Source organism: Cyprinus carpio, chromosome B23, assembly GCF_018340385.1.
Source record: "Cyprinus carpio isolate SPL01 chromosome B23, ASM1834038v1, whole genome shotgun sequence".
NCBI lineage: Eukaryota > Metazoa > Chordata > Actinopteri > Cypriniformes > Cyprinidae > Cyprinus > Cyprinus carpio.
The window spans coordinates 11,304,477-11,316,700 of NC_056619.1; the positions used below are offsets into that span (position 1 = coordinate 11,304,477).

General features: G+C 40.0%; 1 protein-coding gene across 2 annotated transcripts in view; it reads left to right on the forward strand.

The window, feature by feature from the left end:
* LOC109048654 (nucleolar protein 4-like) overlaps positions 1-10,902 on the forward strand; it is a 104,154-nt gene extending 93,252 nt beyond the window's left edge. The window contains exons 6-11 of one of the 2 annotated variants that reach the window (XM_042751163.1): positions 448-806; positions 1,574-1,753; positions 1,911-2,099; positions 2,933-3,055; positions 3,158-3,362; positions 6,145-10,902. In XM_042751163.1, coding sequence (XP_042607097.1) covers positions 448-806; positions 1,574-1,753; positions 1,911-2,099; positions 2,933-3,055; positions 3,158-3,362; positions 6,145-6,362 — 1,274 coding nt within the window. In that variant the 3' untranslated portion in view covers positions 6,363-10,902. The remainder of the gene's footprint in view (positions 1-447; positions 807-1,573; positions 1,754-1,910; positions 2,100-2,932; positions 3,056-3,157; positions 3,363-6,144) is intronic. The other variant, XM_042751164.1, reaches the window with a different exon arrangement.
* The last annotated feature ends 1,322 nt before the right edge of the window (positions 10,903-12,224 follow it).

Below are 12,224 nucleotides of genomic sequence, written 5' to 3' on the forward strand. Positions count from 1 at the left end.
GTGTCTGAGTGTCTGTGGTGCTTTATTCAGCTCTGCTGTGGTATAGATCTCTTCATGAACTAATTTCCATACATCCAGCTCTTCGACCTGGACAGTACCGAACACCACATACATCAATGTAAAATACTCTCTTCTGTCCCAGTATTACTATGAGTAAACTATTCATTGGTTCATTGCCCTAAGCACTGTTGCTCTGTGGCACTTTCAACATTGTTTTGTTTTTTGGGGGACCAAAATTTATAGCAGTTCAACTATGTTTTGGGGCATAATTGCCTGCTTTTCTGACCAATAATCTGGGAATGTTTAATGTTTAATGAAATTGTCATGTTTTAGAGCTAGAAATTACATGCTGCACCTTTAAGAATAATCAAACTGTATGTTGTTGGAACAGTACGGTGTGTTGTCTGTTGTAAAACCAATTTTTTTACTGTGTTGTGTATGTTTTAGATGATTCATCTTCTGAAAGTGGGAGTGGCAATGGGATTCGCACACTGACTCCTCCCTCAGTAGGTGTGGCCGGAGTGAGTGACAGTACGGGGACGGGGCCCAGATCGGGCTCGTACGCTGAGGTTAACGGCAACGGAAACGGTACCGCGGCGCCACTCGACTTCAGCACGACTTCCTCGTCCTCATCCTCAGAGGACCAGCAACCAGTCAACCTCAGCGACAGACTGAGTCAGGCCCTGCCTAGTGCTGCCGCCATGCTGGCGACCTTTAACCCTGAGCACGCAGAGGAGCTGCGCAGAAAATACCCCAAATCCTCAGAGCTACGCCTTGACCGAGATATCAGGGACTTTAATAACAAGGTATATACAATCGTTTAGGACCATAAAAATGCTGAACTTACAATTGTCACAATACCAAAATTTTAGTAGTCAATGCCAGTAGCAATAAAAATTTCACTGGTATCATTACTTTTTTTTTTTTTTTTTAAATGTATTTAGTTTAGTATCAACTTGGAAATGAAGTACCTGACTATATAAGATACTTATTTGGTAATCTTGCTACTGGTGATGCCTGTAGATTTTTTCTTCACTCTTGTACACAACAGATTCATTTGTTTTGAGCGTACAATGTGAGTTGAACCCACAGTTGCAAAGGCTCTCAATCAAACCTCATTCATTCAGTTAGCTAGCGTGACACAGGAGCCTTCTTCATTCAGACAGATGCAGAGAGGTTTGAACAATATGCCGAGCAAGGCTCCGGTCTGAATAGAAACTTTCATTTCATTCCTCTTTTCCATGGTCAGCCTCTGTTGCTTCCCATCTCCTTTTTAATTGTATTGTCTTTGTGAAAAGAAGAGCGCAAAACTATCTTTCAAATGAACAGATTCACAATCTCAATTGCAGCCCAAGTCTCTCTGTACCGAGAATGTCTGAATAACACTGTTAGACCTTGAAGATGTGGTTTTCATCAGCCGAAGCGCTGTCGGTGGCCATGAATGGCCTTATTGGTAGATTTCATCTTTTTGATGCATCTTTCAGTCCGTGTCCTCCTTTGAAAGTCTTTTCTGATTGTCAATACGCTCTTGCAGACAGAAGGCTTACATTGGTTTCTTTGTGTGTTTTTGCAGTCTCCTCAATACAGTTCAGGCAGCTATGATTCAATAAAGATTGAGATATGCCCTGAAGATCTAACTGTTGGTCGGCCTCAGGCGGCTGACGATGATGACGATGACCATGATGACCACGACGATAGCGATAAGATCAATGATGTAGAAGGAGTGGATCCAGAGAGGTTGAAGGCTTTTAATGTGAGTATAAGGACATTCAACTCATGATTTTCTAATTCATAAAAAGAGCTGTAAACCATGTGGTCTGGCATGGATTTTTATTTGTAAGTCAAACTAGTATTCTTCAATACACACCTCATACTTAGGTGAAGTAATTCATTGCTCTCTCTTTTTCTAGATGTTTGTGCGTCTCTTTGTGGATGAGAACCTGGACCGTATGGTGCCAATCTCTAAACAGCCTAAAGAGAAGATCCAGGCCATTATTGAGTCCTGCAGCCGTCAGTTCCCAGAGTTCCAGGAACGCGCTCGCAAACGCATTCGTACCTACCTCAAATCCTGTCGCCGGATGAAGAAGAACGGCATGGAGGTACACGCTGGCACATTGAGCCCCTTCTGCTTTTTGTAATGGTTAGACGACTTATATTGCCCCCTTGTGGTCAACACAGTACAGATACTGAGAAATACAGTTTTGTTTAGTGATGAAGGCAAAAATTCTAAATTAATATTGGAGTATTCGTCGATATGCAGATTAATATTTTTCATATTAGACACATTTATGTTAATTAAGTTCAAAACTCTCAAAACTATTAACAATGTTTCTGTATAAGACAAAATGTCTAACAAGTATTTTTTTTTTACTTTTTTTTCAACATTTGTTTCTATTTCTTATATATTTTTTATATTCTTCTTTATTTAGCAAGGACAGAGTAAATTGATTAAAAGTGACAGTAAAGACATTTATAATTTTACAAAAGATTTCTGTTTCAGTTGCTCTTTCTTTTCAATTTGTTAAAGAATCACAGTTTCTACAAACATATCAAGCACCACAACTGCTTACAACATTGATAACAATAAGATAATGTTTCTTAAACATCAAATCAGCATATTAGAAAGATTTCTGAAGGATCATGTGACACTGAAGACTGGAGTAATGATGCTGAAAATTCAGCTTTACCAACACAGGAATACATTACATTTTAAAATATGTTCAAATAGAAAAATAATAGTACTGTTTTTGATTCAATAAATGGAGCCTTAGTGAGCATAAAGACTTCTTTCAAAAACAAAAAAAAAATTGAGTGGTAGTGTATAACATGTTACATATAAAATGAGATTCTGAGAAAAGAAGTGTTCTTTCACCATGACTCATAATAATAGTCCATAATAGGTTATGTATTAAATGTACTGTGTGTGTATTAGCAGACTCGACCCACGCCACCCCACCTGACCTCAGCCCTGGCTGAGAACATTCTAGCAGCCGCCTGTGAGAGTGAATCACGCAAAGCTGCCAAAAGAATGCGCATGGATGTATACCAGGCACACGTAAGTAGCGTTTTATAAGTGTATGTGATGCTTGTGGAACTGTCCTGGTGTCTCTGTTTATTTTAAAACCAGGCTAGCCTGAAATATTAATCTCTCTCTCAGGATGAGACATTATCTCTGGATAAGGCAGTCTCTCGTGAGCCGGTCTCGCTGACCCACTCTGCGTACTCCCTTGCTGCCTCGGCCTACTCCCAGGACCAGCTATACATTAATGGAGGCCTCAACTACAGTTATCGTGGTTTTGGTGGACTGTGTGCCAGCATGCAACACCCTGCGTCCCTGACAACAGCTACCACCCAGACCAACGGTGAGAGAGGAAGCTGGCAGCATCCTAACTGAAGTTTGAACTTGATGCCTACTCACACAATAGCCTTATCTGTGAAAAGATACAGGATACAAGCATAGTTGCCTTAAAATGTGATTTACAAAGTAAATTAAAACATAAGGGCTAGGATGCATTAAAAAGTGGTTCTCGACCAACCAACTAGAGGGCCAAGGGGGCTGTAGGGGGCTTTTTAATACATTGAAACATTCTAAAACTTTCATGTAATTAAAAAAAATAATAATAAAACATACTAATGCTAAAAAAACAACAACATACAATCAGGATGTAAACTGAAATCATATTGCTTTCTTCTCCTCCATAACTACTGTTTTTATCAAAGAACTTACATACTGCATTTTGGTTAATTAATTTAACCATATTGAAATTCACAGTTTCACAGTTTCTCCCACTGCGCCATCATTTTGATTTTGCAAGCTGCAACGGTGTACCAGTTCTAATGCCATGGCAAAAGTTTGAGCAAAACATGCTAACTGTTCTGTCTTTGGCTGCACAGACGAGCACAGAACATAGAGTCCCAGCCTCAGAGGAGACAACAGAGCAGAGGATTTATTGATTTATTTACTGTATATTTCTGCTGCCACACAGATCTAATATAAACATATGATTTCTTTCCAAGCTGTTTACCTTCACAGACATATCCGACTGTTTTTGTGACTCGTGTTTTTAACAAAAACTTGTGTGTGAAAGAGAACTTATCATATTACTCAAATAATAAAACTGTATACAGTATATACTTCTTATATATAAGACGTTTAAACTAATATTGTTTAAAATGCATGATTTCAGTCAGGTCCTTCTCAAAAAATTAGCATATTGTGATAAAAGTTCATTATTTTCCATAATGTAATGATAAAATTAAACTTTCATATATTTTAGATTCATTGCACACCAACTGAAATATTTCAGGTCTTTTATTGTTTTAATACTGATGATTTTGGCATACAGCTCATGAAAACCCTAAATTAGCATATCATGAAAAGGTTCTCTAAACGAGCTATTAACCCAATCATCTGAATCAACTAATTAACTCTAAACACACCTGCAAAAGATTCCTGAGGCTTTTAAAAACTCCCAGCCTGGTTCATTACTCAAAACCGCAATCATGGGTAAGACTGCCGACCTGACTGCTGTCCAGAAGGCCATCATTGACACCCTCAAGCGAGAGGGTTAGACACAGAAAGAAATTTCTGAACGAATAGGCTGTTCCCAGAGTGCTGTATCAAGGCACCTCAGTGGGAAGTCTGTGGGAAGGAAAAAGTGTGGCAAAAAAAACGCTGCACAACGAGAAGAGGTGACCGGACCCTGAGGAAGATTGTGGAGAAGGACCGATTCCAGACCTTGGGGGACCTGCGGAAGCAGTGGACTGAGTCTGGAGTAGAAACATCCAGAGCCACCGTGCACAGGCGTGTGCTTTTGAACCAGAAACAGCGGCAGAAGCTTCGGACCTGGGCTACAGAGAAGCAGCACTGGACTGTTGCTCAGTTGTCCAAAGTACTTTTTTTGGATGAAAGCAAATTTTGCATATCATTCGGAAATCAAGGTGCCAGAGTCTGGAGGAAGACTGGGGAGAAGGAAATGCCAAAATGCCTGAAGTCCAGTGTCAAGTACCCACAGTCAGTGATGGTCTGGGGTGCCATGTCAGCTGCTGGTGTTGGTCCACTGTGTTTTTATCAAGGGCAGGGTCAATGCAGCTAGCTATCAGGAGATTTTGGAGCACTTCATGCTTCCATCTGCTGAAAAGCTTTATGGAGATGAAGATTTCGCATCAAAACAACACCTGGCACCTGCTCACAGTGCCAAAACCACTGGTAAATGGTTTTACTGACCATGGTATTACTGTGCTCAATTGGCCTGCCAACTCTCCTGACCTGAACCCCATAGAGAATCTGTGGGATATTGTGAAGAGAAAGTTGAGAGACGCAAGACCCAACACTCTGGATGAGCTTAAGGCCGCTATCGAAGCATCCTGGGCCTCCATAACACCTCAGCAGTGCCACAGGCTGATTGCCTCCATGCCACGCCGCATTGAAGCAGTCATTTCTGCAAAAGGATTCCCGACCAAGTATTGAGTGCATAACTGAACATAATTATTTGAAGGTTGACTTTTTTTGTATTAAAAAACACTTTTCTTTTATTGGTCGGATGAAATATGCTAATTTTTTGAGATAGGAATTTTGGGTTTTCATGAGCTGTATGCCAAAATCATCAGTATTAAAACAATAAAAGACCTGAAATATTTCAGGTGGTGTGCAATGAATCTAAAATATATGAAAGTTTAATTTTTATCATTACATTATGGAAAATAATGAACTTTTATCACAACATTCCAATAAACATAAAAATAACAATATATAAGACGTTTAAACTAATATTGTTTAAAATGCATGATTTCAGTGCAATAAACATGATAATCACAACCAAAACATATGTTTTATAGCAGATATTAGCTGTAATGGTGCAGCTCTATTCTAGAAAAGGGGGTGGGGAGCAGCAGCTCATTTGCATTTAAAGAGACATGCTCTAATACAATGTGTTTCTGCTTCCACTCCAAATAGGCATTTCAAAATGATAAAATAAATGATCTGTGGGGTATTTTGAGCTGAAACTTCACAGACACATTTTGGCAATCTTGGGTTTTTAAGAATTTTTATTTTATTAAATATTATACTCTCTCAAGAGCTACCGTGTCTGTGTTCTTAGCTGTTTTTATGTCTGTAATTATATTTTTGTCCTCTCCATTCAGGGCCTACTGATCTCAGTATGAAGTCTCTGGCCTCAAATTCGTCCCCGTCAAGCTCCAGTAGTCTCGGCAGGAACGGAGGAGGAGGCGGGGCTTCCGCTCAGCTCAGCCATACAGAAGTGGCGGCAGTGCGTCAGCTGATCGCAGGATACCGTGAGTCTGCGGCCTTCCTGCTACGATCGGCAGATGAGCTGGAGAACCTCATACTACAACAGAACTGAACCGATTCTCAACACTCTGTCTAAACACATACCCTCGTCCCTCACATGATCCTCATCAGAGGTTTTCCAGTCACTGAGAAAAACCATCTGGCTCTTAAAGATGTTAGAAAAGAGAGAAAACACACAGCTTCATCAAGCTTTTGCTTTTATATCATTTCGACGAGAATGCCCAAGAGATGGAGATGAATCTCTGAAGGACACTGCGGTGCAGAAGCGCACGGTTCGATGCGTCCTCTACATACTGCTCCCACATTTCATGCCTTCTCCACGGCCTCCCTCTGTTTAACCGCCATTCGTTCCCCACTGAGAGCCATCGATTTCTGATTTTCTTTGCTTTTAGCTACTTCAAAGGAGGAATTACGGCACGCCAGTCCTCCAGACGAATGAAGACACTTTTGATTTAGAGGCGTAATGGAAAGAAAGAAGATAAAAAAAACTAATAGACCTTTGTAGTTGCTGTAAATAAGCACTCGCAGTGTCCTGAAGCACTTTTCCATTCGTTCTGACCTCTGAATCATTAATTTATGCATATACTGTAGATACACAGGTGGAAGCTCACCTGGAAATACCTCAGCCTGTCTGTCCCGCTCTCTCTCTCCCAGCGTTCCCCTCTCTGTGTGTGGGAGAAGAAAATGATCACTTGTCCGTCCTCTACTTCACAGTCCACTGATTTGGGCATCGAAAGCAGAGAGTGGGAGTGAATTTGTTTCTGTAATTGAACTGCAGATTTTCTTTTCCACCTCCTCCAAATGTGTTGTACTGTATATATTCCAATCCATTTTAAGGTATTGATGGCAAAAATACACTGGACTTGTTTTGGGAATGGACCTTTCCTGATGCATTTAACAGATGCCAACTCTTTGTTTCCTCTGTACGGGTCACCCTCTGTTCTCCTCTTCTCTATGTGTCCTTCCATTTCTCCTGTACGTCCTCTCTCCTCCTCCACCTTATTATTCTGCTCTGGAGGGAGATGGAGAATGGAAGCTTGTTAGTCTTTTATCTGTTGACTTCTCTTAATGGCCATTAATCCACTCTGCTGCTATGGACTCCAACGTAACGCCACAGACCTGAAACCTCAAGCCTCCCAAACACAACCAGAGCACCTCAAGGCGAAAAAAAAAAAATACCAAGGCAAAAAAAAGTCCGAAATGGAAGCCAAATCCAAAAGAAAGATAAAAAAAAAAAACTGCCGTTTTGCATTCTGGTCGAGAGTGTTTGATTTAATACTGAGGGCTGCTTGTGTTTGCTTTTGTTTGATTTGTTGTAAAAGCGCGGTGTGTGCTTAAATCTCAAGATCAACTGGGATCAAACCGTCTTTGGCACAAGAGCTTGGCACGCACTCATACACGAACACACGTACGACACGAACAGACCCGCTAAAGGGTCTTTAGTGAACTGAATATTTAACAGGAGAGGTTTAAAAATGTGTAGTTAGTGAGGTAGATTTGTTTAGGGACTGACTGACAGTCATGTCACTGTAATTTGCTCCATTTGCACACAGAGGCAGCGCTAATCTGTGATTGAGGAGCTCGGCGCCGGCTCCGTGTTGCACTGCTAGTGGGGGATGGAGAAAGAATATCGCAATGCAGAAGATAATCAAACGCATTTCTGGCCCTAAAGGAGACAGACTAATACAGAGAGGCTACCATGACATGACATTCATAATCACATGACCGGGACCTACTTATGATTGAAAGCCATGATGATGTGTGCACTTGTGCAATTTTGACACCCCTGCTCAAAACACAACAGTGCACATGTAGAAGTAATGTTTTCTTGATGTGTTATATTTATGGTAGGCCTTCACAGTCCAGCCTCCCACTTCGATATTGAGTTATTGATTAGAATTGCTATAGATGTGAAGACATATGCAAAATTGACAGCGTGAGGCCTCTGCTCTGTTTAACATTGCTCTGATCACAAAAGGGTCCTTGACCTCTCTCATCTCTGACTGGCTTTGCTATTTCTTTTATTTCAGGAGAGAACTTACAGTAATTAGGAAATAAGGGGAGATATTTAAATATTTAATAATATTTAAAAATGTTACATTTCCAAGTTTAAAAACAAAATAAATAAAATAAGAAACCTTAATGCATGCTTTATACATATATACAGTATGTAATACATTTATTTGAAATATTTTTTAATTCAATTGACAAATTTGAAAAACAAGTCCTCTCTCCTTATGTTCTATGCTGTTGCCATTTCTGTTCATCTCTCTCTGTCTCACCTGCTTTTCTTTTCCACGTTGTCCGCAGTAGACACAGATGTTGAGAGGTCAGGTAATAGAGAATTGTAGCTGCTGTCTCGGTCATCGGTCTTTCTCTCGTTGAGGTCTGATATGGGTCCCGCTGCTGATTATACGCCAACCACACATGCTACCGAGCTCTTCTCTGGATTTCTAAAACCGTACAACGGAGACGGAATTGCAAACCGCATCTGTGTGAAAAGAAGCCGAAAAAAGCGAAGCGTTCATCTGTTCGTACGGTGTTTCTTCTCTCCAGTTCACTCAAGGACAGCTACTGAAAAACAAACTGTAAAACAAGGCAAACGACAATCTTGACAAAGGTGTAACTAGTTCACAGTTTTGTTTCCATGCTCTGTGTTTTTCGTGTGCGCTCGTACAGCGCAGTGTGTCCCGGGAGAGTGAGGGCTATTTTAGCCATAATCAGAGCATCTCTCTCTCTTGGATCCGAGTTCTCACGCTAGCCGCTGAGGACGCCTTGTGGCCCACTGTCGAAAACCTTTTTATCCGATTCCTATTTTTATTATAATTATCTCAATTACTATTATTTTGTAATTCTTTTTGTATGGCAAGTGGTCTTTTCAGAACCGTTTTGTACCGACATCACATGTGAAGTTTGTCCTGTATGCCTATAACATTCCAAACAAGGATGTCAACATGCCAAGCAGCCAGCCAAACCACGGTCACATCGGATTGCAGATACACACACCGAGGGCGAAATCAATCCCACGCCGCACAGGCTTTAAAGTGTTAGTTACGTCGAGAGCCTGATGCCTGATTTCCCTTGCGCCACAAACCCCAAAGAACTGTTATCTCTGTACTGTATGACTGAGATGTTTGGGAAACTGTTTTCTGATTAGTTATGCGCCGTGCCTTTAAAGGGGCTTAACCGAACTGATTGTCATATATATATATATACACACGTATGTCCCTTTATTGTATTAGAAACCCCTTCAGCTCTCCATATCTGCTGTCATATGGTACCTCAGAGCCCCTTCAAGGTGTCTTTTTTTGTTCAATCAGCACCGAGATCTACTGTGATATAAACTAAACAGGCCACCTGTCATTAAGACACCACACACAAACACATACGGGTTCAGGCTTTGCATTCAGGTGTGACTCTGGTTATGGTTGCTGCTAAACTACACAACTTAAGAAAAATGCTCTGGTTTGATCAGATGTAAAGCTCTGAAAAAAAAGAAAGAAATGGAAGAAGAAAAAAACAACTTGACTTTTATTTTTCTACCACAGTGGTGTACAGCTGCATTCAAGTTCATGTGGTTCCCCTGTTTTAGTCTGTTCTCTTTTCTAATTTGTTGGTGCTTTGGATCTTTACCATCCCGTCTCGGTTTCCTCCTGATTTCTCCTGTATAAGGAGCTGCTGCTGTCGGCTCTGGTTTTGATATGTACCTAATACCAATGTGAAACTGTCTCTTTCCTTCTCATTTTGGACTCAGTGGAAGTGTGATGTTTACATGTACAGATTTTTCAGATTCGCTTTCTTTTTTGTTGTTGTTCTCATTTTGTTGTTGTTTTTAATTCAAATGCTTTCCCTTCTTCTGTTCGGGCACTGCTTAATTTGATCTGATTCCTTTATAGTGAAGGGAAATGGGACTTGCAGCAATTTTCCATGCATTTACAGTAAGACAAGACAGTGTTTTTGTTTGGGAGACCCCCATCACTGACCCCAATCACTTTCTTTAACTGCTGTCAACATACACAAAATGAAGAAGGTTTGTTGTAAATGAATCTTTTCCTCTGACCATTAGGGACAACACGGCCGTCTGTTCCTTAATGATTAAAAGCCATTATCACACCCTTCGTTGTGTGCAGACATCAAGTATTAGAATAAGAACAGCAGAGTGAAAACCTCAGGTAAATTATTGCTGGTTTATATTTGAACAAGAAGTCCTATCGGCAACCCATTTCCCACTTAAATACCATAATATATATAAAATTAATCTTTTTTTATTTTTTTTATTTATTGTGTTATATATGAATACTTTTTCAGTACATGTGGCTAAATATTTTAATTCTTTAGAAAAGTGTTGATGCATACATATGTGAAGAAACTGAAAGACTGAATGAAAATGAAAAAAAAAAATCAATTTTTGTGTTTAATGCAAACAGCATGGGCGGCTCCTAACATATCACTTTCATTAATGAAAACCAATGATTTGAGATGAAGCTTTCTCCAGTGGGATGTCACTGACATGACATTGTGACTTTTTTTTCCTCCCAAGCTGTACGTCACAAAGCTAAATATACTAATAAAACAGTGTGCTATATATCAAACCCACCAGCTGTATTTCTTTTCTTCTGCATAAAGAAAAATTATTATGAATCAGCATCAATGTAAGTAAAACCTGAAACTGCTTACATTGGTCCTTATGATAAAAATGGCTTCATAAAAGAACTTAAATCAGATCTCAGTCTCATTGATCCACCATGGTCCATGACAATATTCAAATATTAAGCCATTTCCTCTTGTGTGTAGTTTATTTAGGCATCTTGATTTTTATTATTATGACACACTTGGAAGGCTTTTAATGCTTGTATGATTCAGAAATGCAGGGATAGGGTTAAGCACTGGCCTAGTTTGCAGGAGTTGAGTAAATTATATTGCATATTATAAAAGGTATTATTTACTATCACTGGCCTGATATGAGGGTTGAGCAATTTATATTGCATATTGTGAAATATATTATTTACTTCACAATGTAAGGCAGTATGTGATGTATATGATTTCAATCTTTGACATGGCCTCACTCAGACATCAAGATTACATTTTCACAGAATGTTCTTTACCTTATGCAGGATGATTTTATGTAGATGACAGTAAATCACACACACACAAAAAATGTCTAGCAGCCAGGGTCACATAGCCTCTATGTCCCACAGTTTTAAGCCAATTAGAGCCATTGAGGAGTCGCATCAAGGTGGTAATTTTACAGTGTGTTTACTTTACAAAGAGGTTTTAATGACGCGCTCAAACGTTGGCTATTGGTTTCTGTGCATAAAGACAGTCTACCTGCTCTCCTGTCATGCTAAAGTTATAGAACAGCTTTGCTAATATAGGCTACATCTCCAGTAGCCTAACCTCGTTAGCCTATACTTTTGAAATACCATTAGGCCACAGGGGCAGCTGTGGCCTAATGGTTAGAGATTTGGACTTGTAACCAGAAGGTCGCAGGTTCGAGTCTCGGTGCTGGCAGGAGTTGTAGGTGGGAGGGAGTGAATGAACAGTGCTCTCTTACCACCCTCAATACCCATGGCTGAAGTGCCCTTGAGCAAGGCACTGAACCCCCAGTTGCTCCCCGGGCGCTGGATATAGCTGCCCACTGCTCCAGGTGTGTGTTCATGGTGTGTTCACTTCTCACTGCTGTGTGTGTGCACTTGGATGAGTTAAATGCAGAGCACCAATTTCGAGTATGGGTTACATAAACTAAATCACCAATAACAAAATATAGATAACAAAAAATTTATAGCTAATATAGGCTACATCTCCAGTAGCCTAACCTCGTTAGCCTATACTTTTGAAATGACAGAAACATATAAGCCATTCAGAAAATATAGCTCATAATACGCAAAATAAACAAAAATCATTAAAAAGCTAA